Here is a 24,667-nt window from a genome sequence, read left to right on the forward strand (position 1 = left end):
CATGCGCATTTAGCTCCCCCCTTCGGCGTCTCCCTTCTCCTCCTCCCCGTAGTGGAAGCCGAGGCGGTGACGTCAGGAGCGGCGGCCATTACACGGTGTGGTGCGAGGCAGCGGGCGGCAGAGCTGCAGCAGCGGGGAGCGCCGCGCCGCCCGCCGCACACCGCACCCGGCTCCGTCCGTCCCGTCCCGTCCTGCCGCTGGGAGCGCGCATAGCAGGGACCTCCAGGGTGGTGCGGTAGCAGCAGCAGCAGCCGGTGAGGAGGGGGAGAGCGGGATGGAGGAGAAGGTCTTCACCAAGGAGCTCGACCAGTGGGTGGAGCAGCTCAACGAGTGCAAGCAGCTCTCCGAGGGGCAGGTGAAGAGCCTCTGTGAGAAGGTGAGGAGCGGCCGGCGCTGGGGCCGCGGCGGACGGACCGAGGGGCTGGGCGCTGACGGGAGGCGGCGCTCCGGGCCGGGGCCGCGGCGGCCTCTCGGCGGGAAGGCGAGCGGCCGGGGAGCCGGGGGAGGCGCCTCTCGGCCGGGACGGGGGAAGAGGCGCTGGGGGTGAGCGGGCCCGGGGCCTCTCGGGCGGCGGGGTTGGGGCTGTGGGGGGGAGCGGGCCGGGGAGCCCGGCGAGCCGCGGTCCCTCCGCGGGCGGATCCGCGCCCCCTCCCGCTGCGCTGGGGCCTGGCTCCGCCTCCCGCCTTTTCATCGCCTCCTAAAATGGCGCCGCTGCCGGGATGCTCGGGAGAGACCCCCGAGCAGGGGCCGCCATCCAGCGGCGGGGGGGCCCGGCCCGGCCCGGCCCGGCCGCGCTGCTCCGGTACCGGGCCCCGCTTGGCGCGGCAGGGCGTGTGAGGGGTATCGCGGGTGAATCGGCGCGCTCCGCTGTCATGATACGGTTGGAGCGTTAAGGCAGCTCCGAAAGCGTCGCTTATTGCAATGAAAGTAAAAGCTTATGGTAATGAACTGAATATTGCGCGGGGTAAAGAGCTGCTGCTGGAACGGAACAGCTTTGATTTCCTTCTTTTTCCTGCTATAAATAAGCCCAGCCCGGTTTATAACTAATTGAAGGGTGGATTAGCTTTGGGACTTTGGTTCCTCTGAATGAGGTTCTGGGTTCCTTGAAATTCTCCGAGCAGACAGTTGATGTCCCATATAGCCATTTATTTTTATGGTGATGGATTGAGGATGTTGAGGCTCAGATGCTCGAGTACTGTGTTGATTGAGTCATAAAATCAGCCCAGGATAGATCCCCTTTAGTAACACATAGCTGTGTTTTCCAATTGGATTCTAATTTTGGATGTAACATAATAGCTGAGCAGTTCTGAAGCTTTTACGTATTCCTGCATTTCTAGGCTGAAGGTAGAAATATTTATTGACTGCTCGGGATCTGGGAGTTAAGGAATATGGGAAGTTACTGATGTATTGGCTTCTAAAGAAGCCGGTGTACCTGCCACGAGGAGCAATTAGAATAGTTTAAATTTGGCACTGTGCCTTCAAATACTACAGCGTGTTGGTTTGGATTAAATTGCTTCCAGAGGACTGTCTATGAACTTATTAAAGAGCTTGTGTCTTTGGCCAGACAGGTTTTTGCTTGAGTACAGATTTTAGTTCACTAGTATTCCAGTAACTTCAAATTGGTACCATCTGATACGGTTTGTGCGTTGCAAGCAAGTGGCAATGTCACTGTCTGTTTTTCATGTACATCTCCAATGACAGCAGTCCAGCTTCTTCCTTGTAATGCTTTGCTGGAGGGGCGAGTATTCCACTTGTCATCATTTATGAGCTGATGCTGGTGCAGGGTCCTGGCTACTGTGCGAGAGGGTGTGTTTTGTAAGGTTCTATGGTAACTTGTAGGAGCATGAGGAGTACACAGAAAGCTTTCCATTTACTGGGGTTTTAAATGGGTGAGGAGTGTGCAGACCATCAGAAATGCCTTCTTGAAGATACTGTAGTACCGGTCATCGTTATTGCGCAAGATGACATCTTCGTTTTCCCCAGTGAGGGATGGAAGTAAGCTGTATTTCTGGATAAATGTCTAGTGCTCGTCGCTAAAATAATGGATGAGAAAAGGAAAGGTCACAGAAAGTCGTGTGCCTCAACTGCTGTGTTTTGAGAGACCGCAAGAACGCGAGAGAAGTCTACCTGAAAAATAGCATTCAGCAGCCTTATATTGCCTTGAGTTGGGTGGATGCGAGCCAGCTCCAGAGCAAAGGTAGCATTTCTCTGGGTAGCATGATACTGTGCTTGAGCTGAAATTCCGTTTCTGTGACTAGTTTGCGGTCAGCACTTTGCAGAGCAGGGCCACGTGGCTGTTTATGTTAAGGAAAGATGAGTTGTTGCTGATAACTACAGGTGGATTTACTGGGACTTTCTGCTGAGAGTAAATTCCTACATGGTTGCTGATGCAAGGAATTTGAAATAGACGCTTGAAGACTGTTCTCTCAGGTCATCTCTGCTGCCTTGAGTGGAAGCTGTGTTTGTGAAAGCAGGTCGTTGGTTGAGTTCTATGCCCTCCTGCTGAGGGACAGCATTTGCTTTAACATGTTCCATGCTTCCAGCGCTGACGCTCAGAAACTTTGCTGAGCTGTGCTCCATGCTTTGATTGTCTGAAGTAGTTTCGTGGATGTAATCACACCCAAAGGTTATGTTTTTCCATAAATAGCTTAATGTGTTAAGGACAGTGTCAAATATAGCTACTGTTCCAAAGGACAGATAAAGACCCTACTAGGTATAAACTGTCATTCTTCACCACTTTGATTTGTAGCTTGGGTTAGTTCAAATAAACAACTCAAAATACCTTTGCGAGGGCTTTTCCCCCGTAACACTGTTTGATCAGATGATCCTTCTGACTGGTATTTCTTGATCTGCTGGGACTTCATGTGTGCAGACTGGTGCCTGATAGGAGTAAGCCTGAGGGCTCTCTTGTATTTCACTATTGATATCTAAAGCACTTAACAGCTACATACAAACATGACAATTAAATGTGGCCATTTGTGTATCCCAGTTACTTACTTAATGTATCTTGCGTTGTGCCTGGTTACCTGCAGGGTGGTGGTAACTAGGAGAAATGTCTTCCAAGTCTAGGAATAATTTGCAACCATGAATAATACATAATGCTTCCACAGGTGATCTGAAAAAATAGGATCCTCCAAGTGGCAGTTAAGCTACTCCAGGCTTGCTATGTGTGATGTATTTTATGTTGTATCGGTTGTGTGACCAGTTGTACATGCTTTGCTTAAGGATTTGATCAGTGCAAGGTTTGAAGTGTTTAAGATGTCCACTGTATAGTCACTGTTAATGTACCGGCAGCCTTTGTCCTGTTAACACTGACTTGTTTATTGACTGTTGTCCATGAACAGAGGAGAAGGAAGTCCTTTATTGCCAGGTGAGGGTTTTTCCACTGGCCATATTGAATGAAAGGGTGCTGGTTTGGAACACTGTTTTCCCATACTTTGTGAGGGTCTTGCCTCCTCACCAGTGTATTAGATGCTTTTTCTCACAGGTGGTGGGGATGTATGTTGCTCAAGAAGGTGGGATGATAGTCTAAAAATGCCTAAAGGAATGAGTTGAATCTGTGCATAGAGTCTCCACTGGTTATTTTAGCTGTCTAGTGCAGGTGGAGGCAGAGATGTCAGAGTCTCTCCCCTGGAAATACCAGTCTGTAATTCAGTGGGTTTGAATGTGGCATCCAGTCTGTAGAACAAGATGACAGGATGGTCATATGCTTTGTGGAGTGTTGGGGTTCTCTTCTCATGCGCTTGAATTACTAGTCTCTGAATAGACAGTGCTGCTATCCCAAAATCTTTTAAACTAAGTGAAGGGCTGATACTGATAAAGCATTCCAGAAACCTTGATCCAAGCCTTGTCTCCTGCAGCTTTTGATCTGTGACAGTGATCTTAGTTACATTTGCTTTTTGATTTGTCACCAGTGCTAATTTTCATAGTATAAATATGTTTCTGGGCCATCCTGTTCTCTGGTATGTTCCTTGTCAATGGTGTATTTTTTAATGTTTTTCCTTGTTGCAGAACTTCCACCTTTGTTTAACACCAGATCCTCCAGCCTAGAGACTGATCACAGCTGAGAACGAACCAAACATGCATGGACCCACTGCAGTGTGTGAGCTGCTTAGGTTAAGTGCCTTAGGTCTGGGAGGGCAGTGTGTAATGCTGAACCTTTGTTCTGGGTCAGAAAACCTTGCCTGTGCAATCCAAGTTCAGTTCCTCTAATGCGTGGCACTGGCAAGTTTTGTGGATCTCACTCCTGTGCTTTAAGCTATTACTGTCTTGAGATGTCTGCCCCATTTCTTTTTCAGACAGAGGCAGGCACATGATCCCTTCTGCCTTCTCTGCTGTTGAGAGTTGCCTTTCTTAGCCGATTATTTTCGGCCAAAAGTGAATGGTTTAAACTGTCCCCAGCTGCATTTGCAGGGGGCTTTTCCATTGGCTAGCTTCTGCATTTCCACATCCTTACATGTGACCATCACATAGAACTATTCTTCAAACTAAGGTGATTGTGAAAATGAATGTTGCTGTCTGAACTGGCTGTAAATCAACTGAAAACCCCTCCCAAACAGATCTTCCAACTAGTGAGAGTTTCCATGGGCTGTGTATTGGACATATGTGTCCTTCCATCCCTACCCCAGCAGAAGAACGTGGATCTGGAAGGTGCAGTGTTTCAGTTCCTCCTTGCTACTGCACTGTCTTCTGGATTCAGCGACAAGGAAACCCTTGCACTGCTGCCAGTGCTGTGTGTGGAGGGGCTTCTTCAGTTGTTCCCAGGGCTGTGGGAGACCAGAAGATGGGTTAGAACACATTTGCTGCTGCTTTGTTGAAGATACCTGGGGATCAAGCTGTTGATGGGTGCATATAATTAAACCTTCATTTCTCAAGAGTTGCAGGTGTATTGCAAAAAGCCTTTGGTGACATTTTAATAACTGTGTTTCAGATTATTCTGGAACACTCCACAAAAAAAGATCCTTTAATTCCCAGTGTTCTGTGGCTTTTCTTCTTTGTGATGGTTGGTAATATAAAATGGAAATTGTCTTTTTACACAAAAGGCATTTGAAGCATCGACCTTGCCAGGCTTCTCACCTAGTGCTGATTAAACTCACAGCACTTGTGTGTATGAGAATTTAGTCATGTATGTGCCAGGTCTTGTAGCATCAGCAGCTTTCTAATTCTTTTTCCAATTCTGGTGAATTCTGTAAAATGGAGTTCTGCTGACAGGTGGGGGTTTTTAATTACAACACTAGTTGTGATCAAATAGGAGTGAGGGTATTTTTGTGTTGGTTTGTAAGTTATTTTAAAGTAACAGAAGTAAGCACTTGTAAGTCAGAACAAATTTCTACTTGAGTTCTACCAGTTTAAGGCTCAGGACACAGATGAGGGTGCAGATGGATGCCCTTTCCAAAGGGTAGCTGTGGTGAGGCTGCTGCCTGGGCATATCTGATGACAGTCCTGCTCCGTGATTGCTCCCTTACCATTTTCAGGTTGTCATCTGAGTTGCCTTAAACAGTGTAATAACCACCCTGGCTGCTGTGTCTGCAGGAGGTGCGGAGGTCTTGGACAAAGGGCTGTGGGAGGGGAGTCAGTGGAGCAGTGATTGGATTTCCATACTTGCTTAGGAACCCTTAAACACTACATCTGTGCTCAGGAACACACCTGTTGCCCTTGGTTTCTTTTAAGTAGTGTGTTTAGCTGGAAAACCAGTTTATTCCTGGCTAAATAATAAATATTGGAGCTCAATTGTTCAGTAGTCAGATCTCCAACATTTCTGCTATATATATTGACAATACTGTCCAACAGAGGTGTTACATGTGTGCTAGTTGGGTTTGAATCCATTTCTTGAGTTGTGACACACGTGCCCACCCTATTCTCCAGTGGTATCCTTTAACATGACCTTCTTGGTGTGCTTGTAGTTAGTTATTTAAGCAAAAGAGCTGAAAGCCATTTGAGTTCACTACATGAAGCCTGACTTGGGGATATGAGGTACAACTAGTTTGGGAACAGTTTTAGCCTATTTCACTTTTATTTTAATAACTGGAATGATACAAGATGAACACAGCTTGTTCTACAGATGGGATGAAGATCGTGTCTGTGTAAGTCATCAGCTTCATGTGTTGCTACTGCTGCTGTGTTTCTTGGAACTCCTATGTAGAGAGGAAGGTATCTAGCTTTTCCTCAGCTATTTGGCCTTCTATATGTCTCTTAAAAGATTTTTCTAGTCTTTGTTTTTCTTTTAATTCAAGGTTAAAGGCACTAAGCTCTGTATGAGGTAAAATTATCCCATCCTCATTTTCCATCTGATCTTGTCAACTACTGCTACTTAAATAGCTATTCCCCTTCTCCTAAATCTGCCTCCAAGGGACAGAACACTCCTTCCAGTCATGCTGAGCGTGTAGGACTGCTGCTGATGTCTCCAAATGGAAGTGTCGAGGGGACCATCAGGGCTATGAATGGTGTCAGTCGTTGCTTTGCAGTACAAAGGACTAGAGGGCCGTTTGGCAGAAGTTTACCACCTGGGTGCCTTTGTGTAGACCTTGAATTAACAGAAGGAAAGTTGTCCCATCTTACATGTAGCACTGCATTAGGATTGATCTTCTTTGGCTGACATCTTGTGTTTAACTTTCTCTCTTCTAACCAAACAGAAATTGCTAAAGGAGTAAGGGAGTTGTTACTGGGTAGTGGAGCAGTGAAGGGTACGCTGCTGTGCGTTGTGAGATATAAAGCTGATTGGATTTTATGCTTTTTGGTTAGTTAATTGCCTGTTCTTGTTCACTGACAGGCATTGATGCATAAGCTACAAACCTTTCATTTTGTGCACTTGGAATTAAAATGAAACTTCTGCGGCAATTTGTTAGTTCTGTGTGGCCTATCCCAAGAAAATGAAGGCTACAAATGTAGTGACCACATCATGACACGTGTTCTCAGGAGCTGTGCTGTGACTGACCAGGTGTACTTTGTTTTGCTTCACTGAGTTCTAAACCTGCAGCATCACTGATAGTGAGTTTAAAAATGGAGATGTCACAAACCAGAGAGGAAGCAGATCCCTTTTCTTTTCCTGCAGTCCTGGGAAAAGAGTATTTTACTGCTCTGGCTTCTTCTGTGTGGGTGGAAATCCTGGTTGGTCTTCCTTTGGAATACTAAATAATTAAATGTCAGTGGGGAGCTTTGTATTTGGATTTTGTTCCTGCTTCTCCATTCACAATGAACTCCTCAGTGGATTCCCAGCAGTATGATTTCGTCTCCCGTTTGTGTGATACATAATCTGCCTCATGCCTTCATCATAGAAGGCTGGGTTTGGAGGCCTCATTTCTCAAGTTTTGTTTAAAATGTCAGACAATGAATGAAAATCCGTTTTGCTCTAAAAATGGCTAGTCTTCTGTCTGAATGTGTTCCCTTTCCTCTGCAAGTAAAGAGTGGGGGGAAACCCTTAAGTTGAAAGAAGTGAATGTGTTCACTCTGCAGCAGACTTGCTGACTGTAATGGATGACTTTGCTTGGAACTGGAATCTTTTCCAGGCCACAGTGTCAGGGCAGCTAAAGCCAGTGTTCATCCCAATTAGCTGATCATTGTGCCTTTAGTCACATCCTGTGCATCTTGACAACAGGAAATTATGGGTGTGATTTAAGTCTTAGATCTCATTGAAGCATCTTTATGGTAACTACAAATACCCATTATTTTCCTTGGTTACAGTGGATGCTTCTCCACGCTCACTTTACTAGACAGCGTGGTGGGTTGCAGGTGTGAATTCTGGTCTGCCAAGAATGACATGGTACCATCTGCAAGCATGACTTTGGAGCTGTGTTGTCAGATTAAACTAATGGTTGTATTTCCTTTACTGAGTAGTAATCTTTTTCAGAGTAGATACTTCATTTGAGTTGGCAGAGCTCCTGCTGGAATGTATGGCTCTAAGAAGGGGTTAGAGTAATTGAGAACCTTCTGGTATGTTCTGGAAACACAAAGGAATTTGGGTACAGATGGATTAATAGGGTTTTTTAGAAATGGACCACTTGAAATGAGTTCTCTTTGGCAGGCTTGGTGATGTACTCTGCTTATGAGGGAAACTCGCTTGTCCTCAGTGTAAGAGTAAGTTGGAAGAGAGAATGGATGGATTATAGCTTATATGGCACTTGTTTTGGAACCTTAATCTGTGGCATATAGGGTAAAGATACATACAGGGAACCAGGGAAATAGGAGATACCTCTGCAGACATACAGCCCCTGCATCTCATTGTGAAGACTTGAAAATCATATGGTAGCTTTAATTGTCCTACAGGGTTTTTAATTAATGTCCCTGACTGTTCATTACAAAATGCAGAGTTTACACTTGGATCTTGCATTGTCCTAAAACAATGAAGCTAACCTTTGTATTTTAAGAACAGCATTCTGCATGAATGTGCTTTGTAAACAGAGGCAACAGAACAGTGCTTTACTGTTCATCTGGCCGTGGACTGCTGCACATCTCCAGAATGTTTTAATTCTTAAATACCAGCTACTTGCTTTACAATAAAGTGAAAATTTATTGTTTTCTGTGTGTTCAACCAAGCAGTGGTTTTATTCTGGTTGTCTTTTGGGTGTTTTGGGATGGTACAGGTTGCTTCCTTCCAGCAAAACGGCTGAGTAAGCCAGTGTTTCAGATACCAAGTAGGAATGAATTCCAGTCGCTATGACTAAGCTTAAGTGTGCTTGATATGTGCTTATTGTGTGAATGTTGAGGTTGCACTAAGTAAAAGACATGAATTTCCACCTCAGCAGTTGTTGTCTATGACAGCATTTTCTTAGTTCTTATGATCTTGTGCAACCATGTCTGATAGCTACATGGTTTTTCTGCGTTAGACTTTATTGGTGCTTGGCTGTAAAGTCAGCATTTATCAACTTAATCTAATGGGTTCTTTTCAGTCTTAGTCTCTATTCATTTGCACTTGATTTTGAAAGCTGAGAGTGTGTAGTGCTGAACAAACAGTTCAGCTGATTTGGAGGTAGGGTCTTAACCATAATGTAGTAGGCTGTGATACGGAGTTTTTGCCTAAGTTAACGTATTTTAAATAGTAGAATGCCACCCTGTGTTAAACTTCCCGTGGTGTGCGGTTATCATCAATCGTTAAAAGGACTGAAGACATGCTGTCTTAACGTTAAGAATTGTTAAGAACTGAGAGAAGACTGAGAAATAAAAGCACTAGTAAGAGTTCAAGAAAAAATTGTTTCAGAATTGCATAATTGTTTATCTTGGTGACAGGCAATGAAACCTGGATGTTTCAAAATGCCGATGGCAAAATACAGCCAAGTGTTGCACTATTAGCATCATGGCAATAGGTCCGTGGGGTTTTGAAGTACAAGGAATTCAGTGCGTGTTTCTCCTCTAGTTTGGCTTCATCAGGTGGTTTGATCAAGAAGTACACTCTGCTGAAGGCTGCTGAAAAATGCTCTTCTCATTCCTTGCTGTGAGGAAGTGTAAGAGAGCTGCTGGTGGGAGGCCCAGTTTGGTGGGGGAGAGGATGGAGTTGCATGATGTGGCTGAGCAAGTAGCGTCATTGTGGATCTCAGGGCAAGGATCAGTAATGAGGCAGTGGAGCCACAAGATACTGCACAGGGTGGTGGGGTCCAGTACAGGGTCAGGATCACAGACACTTCAGTAGTGACAGCTTACCTCCGTGGAACTTGAATTGTGAAATTGCAGTACTGCATGTACTGTTACTGTACCAACTTATGGTACAGTGTATTAAAACATTTTTTGCTTTACCCTTTCATAGGAATTGATGTAATGTGGACGTGTGGGTATGGTTCATGAGCCACTTGTTGGTGGCTGGTTTTCACGGTGTTACTTTTTTCTACTTCCAGCTCTTCTGAAGTTCTTTAGTAGAGGCAAACATACTGCTTAAGCACGTTAGCATATGCCACTGTTAATGCTATGGGACATAAGGCAGTAACTGGGCTGAGCAGTTTGTAACACAGTATTCCACGAAACTTACTTCAGAACATGGAAATGCTGAAATCCCTGCACCAGCATTCCCTCACTGCAGGATTTAAATAGAGATTGCTGTTTTGCAGGTTGACCTGGAACAGTCTTTTTCCATGAGAGTAGCTGTCTGACTTATCTAGGTGTTTGGTCGTATGCATATCTGAGTGATTTAATATTTCAGAAACTGAGGAAGCAACAGTTCCGTTGCTGAGAACGGTGCCAGTTTAATCTCAGTCAGCATAAACGTTGCATGCCTTTGATGAAAAATGAATGCTGCATTCCTTGTGCAGTGCTTCTTCCACTGCGTTAAGAAAGCACAGCAGCAGAAAGCATCCTAATTACGGAGGAGGTTTTTCATGTTGAAGCACTATCAGCATCTGCAACTTTCTCTGTCAAAAGGAGAATTAAGGTGGCTAAAGCTCTGAATGTAATAGCGTATTAGAAGAGGCGAAAGCTGTTAAAACACCTTCAAAACATCCAGTGAGTGTCGCTGCATAAAAATGAACTTAAGTCAGGCTATCTTAAAATAAATGTACACTTTTAGCACCCACCACAAGCCAGTAATGACCTATCTTTAGTACTAGGCAGAGCATGAGTGGAAACTGTCACATGAGATTGACTTCTGATGCAAATATGTCTGCAGAGTGATTTAACTCCGCTGCTCATGCTGTAGTATCTAATTCTTAGTGTTGTGCAGGGTGCTAAACCACAATTGCATTTCTTCCCGGTATTGAATGAAACAGAGTTTTATGACCTTCCATCACTAAACTGTGTGTGGCTGGTGCCCCTCTTGTTTGAAGTGGTGACTGTGGTGGTTAGCCTGGACCATGTGCAGCAACAGTGAGACCACTTCTGTGCAGCTGATGGCTTCGTGAAGAGGGTGGACAGCATGTTTCTTAATGGCTTGGCTCATGTTAATACCCAGTATTCAATGTACTGCTTAGATTTTAACTTCAGATGCTTTTCCTAACCCTTTTAAACTCTAATGCTCTTTGGATTATGGTGAATTTTGTAATATTGTCTCAAAATACTTTGCTTAACAGAAACCCCCAAAATGAGTACCCTGCTTTAGTTGTCAGGGTAGGATTGAGGAAGTTAAGAATAAGTGACCCTAAAATGAATGTGGTGTTGCTCTTCTATCTGATGTGTGCTTCAGAACGTTTTGGATCCAGTGTGGCATACACATAGATGGGTATTTGGTGCTGTCTCTGCAAATCTTGTAGATACCTTGGGTTATAAAATGGAACATAGTTTTTGTACGTTCTCTTGTCATTCTGGCAGTGAGGCAGAAAAGGAATCCTGTCTGAACAGGAGCACTGGCAGTCGAAAGGGATGGAGATCTCTGTAGATGTAAACTTGTTACTATTTATATTCCTAATACCCCCTTGATTTAGGAAATTATTGTGGCATGTGTTTGGTGGCTGTGCTGAGAACAAGCTGCAGCAACTGGCAGTGTGATGGTACGAGTAAGGAATTCGGGGGATTTCAAAGTTACCTTTCTGATGCTATATTTAGTTTGTTCTTCACACAAATTGCCTTTGTCTGCAACTGCTACATACGAAGTTTTATGGGGAAAAAATGGTACGGGGAAGGTGTTTCCCTCCTTTGGTTCATGAAGACACAACTTAAACACAGAACTGGTTCAGAGAGCTTTTGCTGCACTTACCTCCCCGAGGGAGAGCCTTGGTTTTGGTCATGTCCATTTCAGGCTTTGAGTTGGAGATAAGACTGGCATAAGTTTTAGATTTAGTGTTTCCTGTGGACTTCTTCAGTTGGAGCAGTGGTGATCATTGACGTAGGCTTCATGGAATCATTTGTGTAGAAAGTGTGAAGTTGGTCTTATGCTGGAAATTAATCCTGAGATACCTTCCTCAAGGAGGGGAAGAAACCATCGAACCAAATTGCTGCTGCTAATACGGGGCTGCATAAAGCAAAACGTCATTTTAAGTAAGCTCTTATCTCGAGCACGTCAGCGAAGGAAGGGACAAGAGTCCATGGCAGGGGGGTTGGAACTGCATGATCTTAAGGTCCTTTCCAACCCTAACTATTCTGTGATTCTATAAAGAGATCAAGTGGTAGAGTGCATAGAGCATACTTGGAATGCAGTGACTGTTCGTGGACAGATTCACAATATATGTGTTTTGTTCTCTAGGCTAAGGAAATCCTGACAAAGGAGTCTAACGTACAGGAGGTGCGATGTCCAGTCACAGTCTGTGGAGATGTCCATGGACAATTTCACGACCTCATGGAACTTTTCAGAATTGGAGGCAAATCACCAGACACAAACTATTTGTTTATGGGGGACTATGTTGACAGAGGCTATTATTCAGTCGAAACGGTCACGTTGCTTGTAGCTCTTAAGGTACCTTTTCTTCTCTGCTGTATAATTCTGTATAATAATGTATGTATTTACTATCCTGACTGTGCTTAATATCTCTAATGGTTTGTATTACATTGGCATTATGTATAGAAACTCAATGTTGGCTGTCTTGGTTTTCTAAGGTGCTTCTGAAAGGTTCAGTTAATGCTTCATTTTTTTTGACTTGCCTAAGTAGCAATCCTTAATTCTCTTGGGGAGATCATTTTAATACCCAGATGTAGTGAAGTCCACTAGTAACAATGAATAACATCTAGAATTCATCTCCAAAGTATTGGGCAGCTGAAGATCTGAATGAATTATCCCTTCTTTCTCAAAGCTTATAATTGAACCTTCATCTTAAGAAGGGTTTGGTTTTCATTGCTTTATTGACGCATGATGGGAGGTGAGGGGGGCAGACGGTTTCGTGGGGTTTTGGGGAAGACACGTGTTCTATTGCTTCTAAACTAAGGTGTTACGTTTAGGTCCGATACCGTGAACGCATCACAATTCTCCGAGGGAACCACGAAAGCAGGCAAATCACACAAGTATATGGTTTCTATGATGAATGTTTAAGAAAATATGGAAATGCAAACGTTTGGAAATACTTCACAGACCTTTTTGATTACCTGCCTCTAACTGCCTTGGTGGATGGTCAGGTACGTTGGTATTTGATGGTGTTAAATGTTCCTGGTTGTAAAAGGAGCTGTTAATACTGTATTGTATCAGCTTTCAGCTTTAAAGGAAGCTCTTGCTGGTTTTTATCCTAATTATTTGTACTGATCAATTACAATTGTACTGATAGATGAAGTTTATCTCATTTACATTTATTATATCTCACTGTTGCAGATTTTCTGTCTACACGGTGGCCTCTCTCCATCGATAGATACACTGGATCACATCAGAGCACTTGATCGCTTGCAGGAAGTTCCCCATGAGGTACTGAAAACTAACCCGAACTGGTGGGATCCATGATTCAGCACATACTGGGTGCTTGAGTACACAGGCTGAAAATGAAATTCACAACTTAGCAGGTTGAAAGTGCCTGACTTCCTGTTACAGTTTTGTGAAGGGGCAGGTTTTTGCCTAAAGAAAGAAACATTGTAGTGTGCCTGGAATCACAACAGGTACAACTGAATGATGCTGGAGGTGAGAACTGCTGCTATGAGTATACTTCATTCAGGTCACCTACTTGGCAGTATTAAAAGTGCTAAACGCATTAGTTGTGCAGGGGTGGTGCACGTGGAGGTTTACTGTGGTTCTGTTTGGGTTTGGTTTTTTGCACTCTGTTCCTGAAACATCTTCTGTGTCTCTTGCAGGGTCCAATGTGTGACTTGTTATGGTCAGACCCGGATGATCGTGGTGGCTGGGGCATTTCTCCTCGAGGTGCAGGTTATACATTTGGACAGGATATTTCAGAAACCTTTAACCATGCTAACGGCCTTACGTTGGTTTCGAGAGCTCATCAGTTGGTAATGGAGGTAAGCAGGACAGCCTGGGTGTTTGATTGCAGAGCTGCTCCGTTAATACCATACTCCATACGTTGGAGATGTGCATATGCAGTTGTCAACAGCTGCTGATCCAGCTGAAAGGCTTCAGAAACTCCACTCTGACAGTATTCATGTGCTACTAAAGGCGCTTCTCGATTTAACAGTGGAGTAACCTTTAATTTGGCCTCTGTTCTGAAAATTCACAGTAGTGTCCCAAAAGAGACGTTAGCAGTAGATGTGGTATTGTATTTCTGTGTAGATGAAAAGGCTCCTAAACATAAGTGCCGAGTCCCTCGATAAAAAAAAAATGCACATAAATGTGCATTATTTTTAATGCTTAGTTTTTGCTTACTAGTAAGAAGCAACATATGAAGGCTAAAACTCCTTTTTCTTTCAAGAAGACGAAGATTCAGCCTTCATCTTACTTTAGATGACCCTACAACTGCCGCTTGGTTTTGCACATTGAAAATCCAGCTGTTAGTCAGGTCCTTATATGGGGTGGGTACAAGTAGTGAAGGTGGCTGTCAGCATTCCCTTTCTTTCCCTCTCCAGGGGTACAACTGGTGCCATGACCGAAACGTAGTAACAATTTTCAGCGCTCCAAATTACTGTTACCGCTGTGGCAACCAGGCTGCAATCATGGAACTGGATGATACTCTAAAATACTCCTTGTAAGTATGCTTGAAGATGAGAATTGCACTGTCCCTGATACAAAGATAGCTCCCGTAGTAAGATCCTACGTAATTATTGTATTAAGGTTGGGCTTTTTCCCTACATGCTTTTGGGAGGTGAAGAGAATGTGGAATTGTTGGGTTAGTCACATCTACAGACATCTTGTCTGTCAGATTAAAGTGAGACTCCCTGGTTTTGTTTTGTGTAAGTGGAGTTTAATGAAAGTGTGTGATTTGAGAGTAGGAGTGCTCTGTCACGCCTGAGGTGATGTCCTGACTTCTGGAATGTTTGAATTCCTCAGATGTCAGGATGTCGTCTTTTTCAATGAGGTTTCTAAATAACTCTCTCAGCAGCAGCTTCACTAGTAAATGAGGCAAAAGCATTGAGTAAACTGCCCCCTTTGACAGTTACTGGAGGCTTCAACTTTCTAAATATATAGTACTGTGTGACCAGTTTGAGTCTTAAATCTAAGACTCATTTCTCTCCAATCCTTTGTAGCAATCCTGAGAGGAGTTTAAGATATGGGGGTTATAAATACGTACTAATACAAGGCGCAGAAGAAGTTGAACACTTAACTGTAGAGTAAGACTTTAACTGGTTCAAAAGACTTACCTGCATGAATTACGGCTACCGTAATTCATGAGTGAAACATACCTGAATGCAAAGGGAGCTCTGGCAGCGTCATTAATAGCTGTGCTTTTCAGCTTGCAGTTCGATCCGGCACCGCGCAGAGGTGAACCGCATGTGACTCGTCGCACCCCAGACTACTTCCTGTAAAGAGATTTTAGCCCTGTACAGTATTGCCATGAACCGTATGTTGACCTAAAGAAAACGGGAAGAGCAACAGTAACTCCAAAGTGTCAGAAAATATTTAACATTCAAACTTGTTTTCACATGGACCAAAAGACGTGCCATATTCAAATACAAAGCCTCTTGTCGTCAACAACTGTGACCACTTTAGAATGAACCAGTTCATTGCATGCTGAAGCAACATTGTTGGTCAAGAAACCAGTTTCTGGCATAGCGCTATTTGTAGTTACTTTTGCTTTCTCTGAGAGACTGCAAATAATAAGATGTAGACATTAACACCTCGTGAATACATTTAACTTTCCATTTAGCTCTAGCTTTATTCAGCATGACTGTAGATAAGGGTAGCAGCAAACAATCATTGAAGCTTAAAGAACATTTTTAAAGTAAGTACCAAGGCCTCATATTTGTTCTGAAACTGTTGGTTTTATTTTCAGGGAATACTGTTTAATTTAATTGTATTTGATTTTCTTTTTTTTTTTGTCTGCACTCAGTTCCCTTTTCCACTCTTGGCCCTTCCATATTGTCCCTTGTAATTGTCCAAGGATAGTGAATTACTTTGAACAGAACTGTTTTTTTCTGTAAAACAATGTGACTGCAGGACAGAGCTGCAGTGTTTTTCATAATAAACTTGTGAACTAAGTATGGAAACATGTCAAATCCTAATTGCATCTCAGGTTTAATAAGCCGATACGTAGCTGGATGGGGTTTAGAAACCTGCATAGGAATTTCCACCCGGAATAACTAAAACTGAGGTGGTTGGAGCGTGCTGGAGAGCTCCATCTCAATTCTGTGCCAGGGAGGTGCCTGCTTGTGTGGCATCGTGCAGCTGAGAGCGGAGGTGCTTGTTCCTGCCATGCTGCTCTGCTGAAGTGCTCAAATGGAAGATAGAGGATCTCTGCATTCATTGAGCCTGGCTTTATTCAAGTGTAAATCTGAGCTTGAGTCATTTACAATGGAGGTTCTAAAATACTTCATTGCCTGAAACACTGAGAATAAAACCAGTTTTCTAAAGGAAGTAACTTGAAATGTGGTACTATGTGTATCGCCCAGGCTCCATCCTGAAAGCCAGCAGTGTGTGGGTTATGGGCACTTCTGTTAAAATAGCTCCTTTCTACTGGTTTGTTTCAGGATTCGAGCCCTGATCTGATTGTTTTCTTCAAAAGAGAAATTCACATTTTATGCCTTATTAAGGCTTGTGCTTAAAATTTATTGGCCCTATCTTAAGATGTATCTGACGTTTTAATAGAGGGCTTCATAATTAACAAAGAAGGTGCTGCATTTCACCAAGCGTTACTTCATCCCTTTTCTGAAGGGCTTGAGTGGTGGCTGCTTTCCTTCAGCAAGAACGCAGCCTTGGCCTGGAGGTTGGGTTCCAAATGGCTTCTGGAGAGCACTTGCTCCTCTGCAGTTTGATCCCGTTCAGGAAGAAGGGTGTCCTAAAATAAGTGCATCTGAAGTGTCTGTTTTTAGTGTATCAGGAACTTCTGCTTTGATCACTGCTTGCTCCAGAGAGTAGTTCCCTTCAGCTTCCCTTCACTTGCCATTCTCTGGAAGTGGCTTTGTAGGCAGAACTTTGTGCCTTAACTGACACCTTTACCGCCAGAGTAGTGACTGTGCCCTATTTTCTGTGTTCCCTGTCACTCCAGTGGGCATGATTCCTCCTGCTCTGCTTGGGAGCAGTCTGTTTGCTCAGGTTCTATACACAAGTGTGAGCAGTTGTTAGTAAAGTCAATGGAAAAGGTAGAAAGTCACCCCAGTTTCTGTGCTTCCCCCCCTCACTGGTGGCTGGGACTGGCCATCAGAAGATTTCAATGAGGATATCAGGTTGTCAACAATAAATTGTTCTGATGGAGATTGGTCACCAGCAGCACGAGGCAGCTAAAAGCACATTTGGAAGATTCAAGAGGAGAAAGAAAACGTCAAACATAAATCATTACCGTCTGATTTGGTGGTTCACCCGAGCCAAACCTCCTTCACTACAGCCTGTGATGATGCTGGCTGCAGGGGATGAGCGTAATGAGGATCTGTACTTGTTCTGGAAATAGCGGTGATGTTCCTCCTTCACTCCAAAGACTGGTGAATCCCTGACATGTGAAACAAGAGTAGCCGGAATTCCCATTCTGTGGTAGATGCAGTGTTTTTTGAAGCAGGGTAGTTAAACCTGGTGAGCCCCTATTGGCATTTACATTGTCGAAGGCATCCCATGAAACTAAACCATACTCTTTTTCTTCCGTTCCTCGGAATTTGGATAGTCAGTAGAATCCTGTTGGACAGATGAAGGAGGGGTTTGAGCTTTCCACACTGTGTTTTACTGAAGTCACACTTGATGTCATTCAGCTGTTCACCTGAATTTGTGTGTCAGATTGAAGTGCCCTTCACTTGTAGAGGCCCGTCCTTCTGAACTAAGGGGTTGTTGGGTCAGATCAAGGCAAAATTGCACACCTACACAGGGAAACATTCAGTAACTGTGGGGCTGAAGGGAAAAATGAGACTGATTTAAAGTGCACACACTTGCCTTCATGTTCTCTCTACCCCTCTCTCCTGCCTGTTCTATGCACCGATGGGCAGACAGTGTGTGTGTAATGTCCCTTTCCTCCAAGGTAAAGCACCACACGAGTTTGCCACCTGGTCCTCCTATCACACTGTTTCCAGCTGCTGACATTTGCATCCCTGTCCCTGCTTGGGCAGTGTTACTCAGTTTAGTTCTCCTGATAACACCCCAGGAGGATACTTGATGCAGACAGAGCTGGTTACCCCGCTCCTTCCTGTGCGTCTGGATGATAACAGAATAAATCCTGCCCTGGGGAGAAGGTGGTGAGTGGATGGATTGCTGATGAGAGCTTGGACATTTCATCTGCCTGTCCTTCAGTCTGCTTAGTACCAAAGTCCATCTGGAAATGTGACGAGAGAGATACCTGAGGTTTACTGGTACCTGCCAGTCCCTGCTTCCGTGTTCCGTTCTTATGGTTGTGAACTCAAACACTGACATCATGCAGTAATTGTGTCTTTGCTTTGGCAACTTAGAAATTCCACCTGAATCTTAAAGGATTTCCTTATGTACAATACAAACCAAAAGCTGTTATGCAAGTGCTAGGCTTATTTGGGGCCTTTTTCTGTAGTTCAGTAAACACATTTCTCTGTCTGTCCCCTTTCACCCCTTCATCTTTGTTCCCTTCGTAATGCTGGAGCACAGTTCCTGCTGTGGAGAGAGCTGTGACCCAAGGAGCAGGAGGGAGCAGAAGGAGAAATGCTCTTGTTCATCAGGAAGAGTGGTCTGTAAGAAGAGGCAAGTGTGAACAACTCAGGTTTTTAATCTCAAGTTAAATACTGCTCTAGATTCAGTCCATGGCAAGTGATGGTGAAGGTCCATTGTCACCACTTCCTCTCAAGATATGTTTTAGGGGGTTTTGGACAGGTGAAAGTGAAGTTTTACCCAAGAGAAATGGCTTTTTAGCAATCCATGGTTTATATGAGCTTAGGTTTTGGAGCAGTGGGTTCTGAAGTCCTGCAGAACATGTAGGGTGCCTTCTGCATGCTACACTGAGTATTAGTTCTCTGCAAGCTCCAGGAGGAGGTTGGAAATGGGTAAAGTGTTAAGCAAAAATGCCACTGGACTGTGTGGAAATCTTGCAGTCCCCAGGAATACACTGGAACAGCCCTTGCAGAGCAAGCACCTCATGAGTCAGCTTCTGTGGTTTGCTAAGAAGTTATTTCAGTGCTCTAATTCATTTGGCTCTGCTGCTTTTGGATGAGAATAAAGGCAAGCTGCTCTCTTGAGCAAGGGATCAGAGTTCTTTGGCATTCATACAGGGGAAAAAAGGGCTGAAACAACACTTTTGGTTTTAAATTAAGCAGTGCTCCGTGTTTTAGCCTTTTAAAACCTGTGCTGTGGCTTAAAAGCTTTGTTCTTTAAGATGGGTTGAACTACAGCTCCCAATCTCTTAATTACTCTATGGTGAACAGAACTGCTTTGGATGAAGATTAAACTGATGGCTGCTGGTGTGTAAATAACTAATAGAACCTAAATATTTTCTGTAATTAACTCATGTATAGAGCCAGGTTGGACATACCAGCTTTCAGAACGGGAGGGCAGTGGGAAGGCTGCAGAATCTCCAGTTTTGGAAGCTTTCCGGACCAGGCAAGGAAAAGCCACATCTGGGCTGATGCTGGTGCTGCTTTGAGGGGGACCATGGTCAAAAGAGTGTACTCTTTAAACTGGTAACTGCATGAACGATTGGGCTGGAAGGCTGCAGCCTGGCTCCCAGCTGTTTATCAGGAGGTGGAAAACCCACCCCCTGCCACCCTACCTCACCGTAAAACCTGCTGTGAAAACCCCTCTTTAGCATAGCAGATGATGCAGGAGTGGTCAGTGGCCACTGTCCTCTTCTGCCTCCTTATTTGATGAAGAAAAGGGGCGCCCTGGCAGCCTAAGAGGATCCGGCAGTGCTCATTCCATGCTTGACCCACTTTGCAGGCAGCTTCCCTCCTTCTTCCCTGCCTTGCTTGTCCTCAGGGAAGAGGAACATGGCTCACTGCTGCTGCTGCAGGGACCTGTGCTGCAGCTCCCTGGAGCCTGTTCTTCCTTCCCCCTCCCAAGGGCTGATGACGGGTGCTCTGTTGTGTCTGGCCATGAGTGTATCTTGCTTTAGTTCAAAACTGTTCCCTTTTCCCTGCAATCTCTTTTAGAAATGCTTTGAACTAGCCGGGCTTCTGAAACACATTGTATTTATTCCCATGGACTTTGAAACCTTAAAGCATCTCCTCTTTATCATCTGCAGCATCAGAAACAGCACAGAATCTGGGTTTTGGATTTTGAACAGCTCCAAGGTGAAAGACCCGGGGTCGTGCAACCCTTTCAAGCTGACCTAGTTCACTCAGCCAGCCGTGAGGCTGCGCACAGTTTGATTCTCTGCTGCTTGAAGTCGTTCTTAAGCCCGTTTAAAACAAACCTAACTCCTGTCCATCAGTTCAGGGAGCTCATGCGAGCGCTCCCCTCTCCCTGCCCCGCTGTCTCCCGTCCCGCGGAGGGAGCCCCGGCGCCACCGCGTGGCTGCGTCCCGGTGTGTGGCCGGCGGAGCTGCTCCGCCGCCCGCAAGGTTCTGGTACCCACCGTCCCAGTGGGCGGCCTCAGCAGGCGGCATCTTCGCATCGACCACTGGACTGAGTGTGATTCCTCCCGGCCAGCCGGGTTCGAAGGACCCCAGTGCACACCTGGAACAGAAAGGAGCCTGCTTAGGAGCGTGGAGGTGGAGTGAGGTCAGGAAATAGATGCTGCAAATGCACTTGAAGTAGGTGTGTTTCTATTTTCAGTCTTTTTTCTTTCGCCCCCTGTCTTTTATCTTCTAAACTATCTTGAATCCCTGTAGTTATGTAAGGGGAAGATGAGTGGTGGTAGAGGAAGAAAGAAGTTGACAAAGGAAAGAAACCCAGCTGGTGTCTGCTGGACAGGATTTGGTGGCCGAGTGCTGTCAATCTGTGGATGTCAACTGGACTCTCACCCAAGTGATGGGCTCTGTCTCATGTGGCCGGGGTGCAATGCAGAGGAGAAGCCATGCCTGCTCAAGGATGCTGCTCAAGGCAAGGCTTGAGCAAGAGGAAACACCAGAATTGGCTTTTCCCAGAGTAACAGAACAAGCATTTTCCTCTGCTGCTACTGCACCATTGCAAGGTTGCTTTGAGCAGCAGCAGCAGCAGCCCAGGCTGGTGAGCTCAGCAGTGTCTTTGTACCCTCTCTCACATGAATAACCGTGATGTTTTCTGGGTTTACACTCACCCAGGCAGCTCAGTCTGGGTTTTAACTTGCTGTGGCTGCTTGATATAAAAAATATCCCTCATCTTTTATATTCCTGAAATAAACAGGAGGGATTTTGCAGCCCTCATCCTCCCCTGTGTATAGCTGAGGTTCTTGCTCAGATCTGATGGTCGCACCTCACTGCAGGACCCTCTGGTCCAGCCCTCACCAGTCCCTATCCCTGTGGCTCAGGAAATCCAGGCTCAGCTCTCAGAAGCTTCCCAATGTGTCAGTGGAGCAAAGCTGAGCCCTTTCAAGCCTGATGGTTCTCATTAGGCTTTGACAGTCCCATGTTGTGCTTGTGGTGGTGAAAAATACTCAGTGTCCTCTCCATGGTCTCTAAGTCACCCCCAGCAGCTGAATCCCACCCCAAACCTATGTGAAAGGGGAGACAGAGATGTTCTGAGGGGTGGGGGCACAGTGATTTTTGCCCAAGAGCCAGCAAGAGAACGCAAGGCTGGGGAGCAGATGCAGTGCTGTGCCCTGGAGGCCACTCATGCATGTTCCATGCGCTAACATCCCCTTCCCCCTGCAGCTGTGGCACTGTTGTGCCCGGGGATGCTGCGGTATGTAGGTCAGAGCTCTTCTGGAGCTCATAAGCGTCAAATCAAGCTTGCTCTGATCTCGGCTGCTCCAATCTTTCCGGGTATTTGCTTTAGTGTTAAGCTTGCCCCTTCCTCCTCTGGGTTTTTGGTGGTGAAAGGTCTTTCATTACAATTTATCAGTGGCTGATACACGGTGTGGTTCGGTTTATGGCTCAGGGTGGCGATGCTCAGGTTTAGGATTCTTTGTACTGGGTGTAACAATGGAAATTGGGCCACCCATGTTTTGCAAAGCCCTGTTCTTTGCCTTGCAGCTCTAGTGAAGGACGGCTCTGTTGCGTTGCTAATACTGACTTACTCACAGGACCTCGGCTATCAGCGCCGCAGCAGCTGCTTTCCCCAGCAGATAACAGAAAGCATCTGGGCCAGCTGGGGAGATTCAATGTGCGATATGTAGGGCACAGTGGGAGGTGGCTATCCTGTGATTACAGCATATCTCTGACACCCGGCTGCCACGCGTTTGGGGTGCGGCGTGGTTTGGCTTTAACTTTTCCAGGCTTTTAATTCAACAGCTACATTCAAAGTCCATTGTGGACTGATTTTTCTCCTTTAGAAAGCTGTTGTATAAAACCCATCAGTAGCATCGCTTGGAATCCCATAATTAAGCCTGGAACTTCGCTTTCTGCCTGCTCCTAGATTTTATTACATTTGTGGTCTAATAAAATCCACCACCCCCTTTGCTGAGCCTGGTTTGCAGACGGAGAGCTTGCGCTCACAGGTCATGAGCCACATCAGAAACCACAGGGAAAGGGGATTTAGGATTTGCAGATGGTTTCCACAGGCCACCTTCTGTCACTGTCTGATCCTCCGGACCAAGGACTTTTAATGTAAATCGCAATAAAAAAGAACATTGAAGGGATATATCAAGGTAGTGTCATTTCCCTTTTTAGTGCAATGAATGTGGTTCTCAATGCTAGAGTAGGAGCCAGAGCGACTGAGAAAGAATGAGGTACATGTGATGATGGTACAATCAAAGGGTCACACTGGGCATAGTTTGGAGGCTTCAGGCATTTATATGTGTAATATAAATTAAACCCATGCTAATCAGGTCTTAATAAATGGTGCACAAGCAGCTTACTGGTTAGTGTATCAGGATCTTTGAGGAACCTCTGTTAGCATCAGTCTGCTGTCTAAGCATCACCAGACATCTCCAGATGCTCACTCAGCTGAAGTGGGTGTTAGCAAGGCTCACAGTAACTCAGGCTGGAAGGGACCACACTAAATTGAAATCCACCTTCCAAGTCAGACCAGGTTGCTCAGAGTCACCCTCAAGCCTGTGGTACCTAATGAGCTGCTTGGCATCCCAAAGCCTGTCCAACAAGATTCCCAGGCCAGGGAGTCAGTGGAATTTATCCAGAAACCTGTTGAAGCGCTATGGCCTGACCTGGAAGAGCCTCACTGTCCCCTGAGCTCTAAGAGGTTATCCTGGCTGAGACTCTTGTATTTGAGTCGTGCACCTCTCCAGAAAGTCACCCCTATTTAAGTGGAACACTTGGGATATTTGTGGTCTCATTGGTTATGTCGCTCAGGAGAAGACGAAGGAAAGAAGGAATACTTCTGCGAGGGGGCCGCTGTCCTGGGCTGTGGACTCTGGAATGAGCAGAACAAGCTCCTGACCTGAGAATTTCCCAATTTCAGGAAAATTCTTGATGCCGGAAGGTTAATTTCTGCTTCCGGGTGTGACTGTCATCTACGCAATGGGGTGTGTGTGGTGCACTGCCTGGGACCCCAAGGGAAGGGAAAGCTGCGACTTCCACTGCGCTTGGGCTCTGCAGTGCAATGCTGCTGCAGGTACCGGTCTGCTTACGGGCAGCGCGGCTACACCTGCGCTAAAAAGTGCTGTGAAAACCTGCTTCAGTTCTGAACCCATTTTTAATTAGGATCTGAAGTAAATCGTCATAATCACGAGCTGCCCCTCTGTAAGTACCTTAACTGCTTACAAACCACGTCGCTAGGGACAGCTGATGGAAAAGAGGGCTCAACTGTAACGGGGAGCAAGCGGGGTGTTTGACAGCACAAGCAGCGCCCCAGACACCTCGCGGTCGCTTTGGTGGCCTCACACCCCGGTCTGCGTCCTCACTGAGCAAACGCCTTCAGATCACAGACCCATGGGATGGGGTGGTTGGAAGGGACCTTAAAGCTCATCCAGCTCCAACGGGCAGGGACCCCTTCCACTGGAGCAGCTTGCTCCAAGCCCCTGTGTCCAACCTGGCCTTGAGCACTGCCAGGGATGGGGCAGCCACAGCTTCTCTGGGCACCCTGTGCCAGCGCCTCAGCACCCTCACAGGGAAGAGCTTCCTTGTACCTAACCTAAATACCCTCTTCCCTGGAAACCCAGCGCCTGTCCCTCACACACTCCCGACCTGTCAGCCGTTACCTGCGCTGGGGCGCACCACCCGGCCGCACTGCCTGCGCTGCTAGCTAGCGGCTCCTCGCCCAGCTGGCGCCTGCAGTCATCAACGGGCTGCAGCCTGAAGCTGCCGGTGGGGCCGGGGCCGGACGTTCAGCGATGTTCCCCGGACCTACATCCGCTCCTGGCCCGCTGCCGCTGCCGCCGCGTGAAGCGAGCCCCCGCTCCAGCGCAGGTCCTGCTCCAGGTGCTCCTGAGGGGGCCCGGGCCGGGCACGGACCCCGCCGGCTCCCGTCGCCATCACGGGTGGTTTCCAGGGCGACGCCGCGCTCCCCACGGCGGGCAGCGGCCCCGGGCCGCCCCCAGCGCCCTTCCCCGGCCCGGGGCTGCCCTCGGGCCCGGGCCCTGCTCCCCCGGCCGCAGCCGCGGGGCCGAGCCCTCCCCGTCCCTCAGGGTCCGCGGGGGGGGGGGGGGGGCGCCGCAGCCGTTGGTCCGCGCTCGGCGCCCCCGCCCATTGTTTTGGCTCCCGGTGCGGCCTCGCCGCTGCCTGCAGGACCCCGCGGCGGTTGCCGCGTCCCCGGCCCTCTCCCCGGCTCCGCTCCGCCGCTGCTCTCCCGGCGATGGGCGGCGCGGCTCCGGTTTGCCGCGGCC

At 46.4% G+C, this 24,667-nt stretch overlaps 1 protein-coding gene and 1 long non-coding RNA gene across 7 annotated transcripts; one reads left to right on the forward strand and one right to left on the reverse strand.

Moving 5' to 3' along the window:
* The first annotated feature begins 48 nt into the window (after positions 1 to 48).
* On the forward strand, positions 49 to 15,912 carry PPP2CA (protein phosphatase 2 catalytic subunit alpha). Its single transcript, XM_065690346.1, has 7 exons — positions 49 to 376; positions 12,098 to 12,307; positions 12,787 to 12,960; positions 13,151 to 13,240; positions 13,621 to 13,782; positions 14,344 to 14,462; positions 15,168 to 15,912. The coding sequence occupies exons 1-7, from the start codon at positions 275 to 277 to the stop codon at positions 15,238 to 15,240; spliced, it is 930 nt and encodes a 309-aa protein (XP_065546418.1). The 5' UTR covers positions 49 to 274; the 3' UTR covers positions 15,241 to 15,912.
* Positions 1,137 to 24,472, reverse strand: LOC136019791 (uncharacterized). 6 transcript variants are annotated; one of them, XR_010615056.1, is made up of 6 exons: positions 24,044 to 24,472; positions 20,384 to 20,484; positions 15,118 to 17,536; positions 11,612 to 13,308; positions 4,624 to 4,766; positions 1,137 to 3,678 (listed from the first exon to the last, which is right to left on the reverse strand). It is a non-coding gene; the product is annotated as an uncharacterized LOC136019791 (long non-coding RNA). The 6 variants fall into 6 exon arrangements; XR_010615061.1 differs by lacking the exon at positions 11,612 to 13,308; XR_010615057.1 differs by lacking the exons at positions 1,137 to 3,678; positions 4,624 to 4,766 and adding an exon at positions 9,185 to 10,334.
* Positions 24,473 to 24,667: the final 195 nt, after the last annotated feature.

The sequence above is a fragment of the Lathamus discolor genome, chromosome 10 (genome assembly GCF_037157495.1).
Source record: "Lathamus discolor isolate bLatDis1 chromosome 10, bLatDis1.hap1, whole genome shotgun sequence".
In the NCBI taxonomy this organism is placed as follows: domain Eukaryota; kingdom Metazoa; phylum Chordata; class Aves; order Psittaciformes; family Psittacidae; genus Lathamus; species Lathamus discolor.

Bases quoted from the DNA above. Each gene is read 5' to 3' on its own strand.
- PPP2CA (XM_065690346.1), top strand. From the start codon at position 275: ATGGAGGAGAAGGTCTTCACCAAGGAGCTCGACCAGTGGGTGGAGCAG. The intron at 377-12,097 runs GTGAGGAGCGGC...TTTGTTCTCTAG, and splicing joins TGAAGAGCCTCTGTGAGAAG to GCTAAGGAAATCCTGACAAA. The intron at 12,961-13,150 runs GTACGTTGGTAT...TCACTGTTGCAG, and splicing joins CTGCCTTGGTGGATGGTCAG to ATTTTCTGTCTACACGGTGG.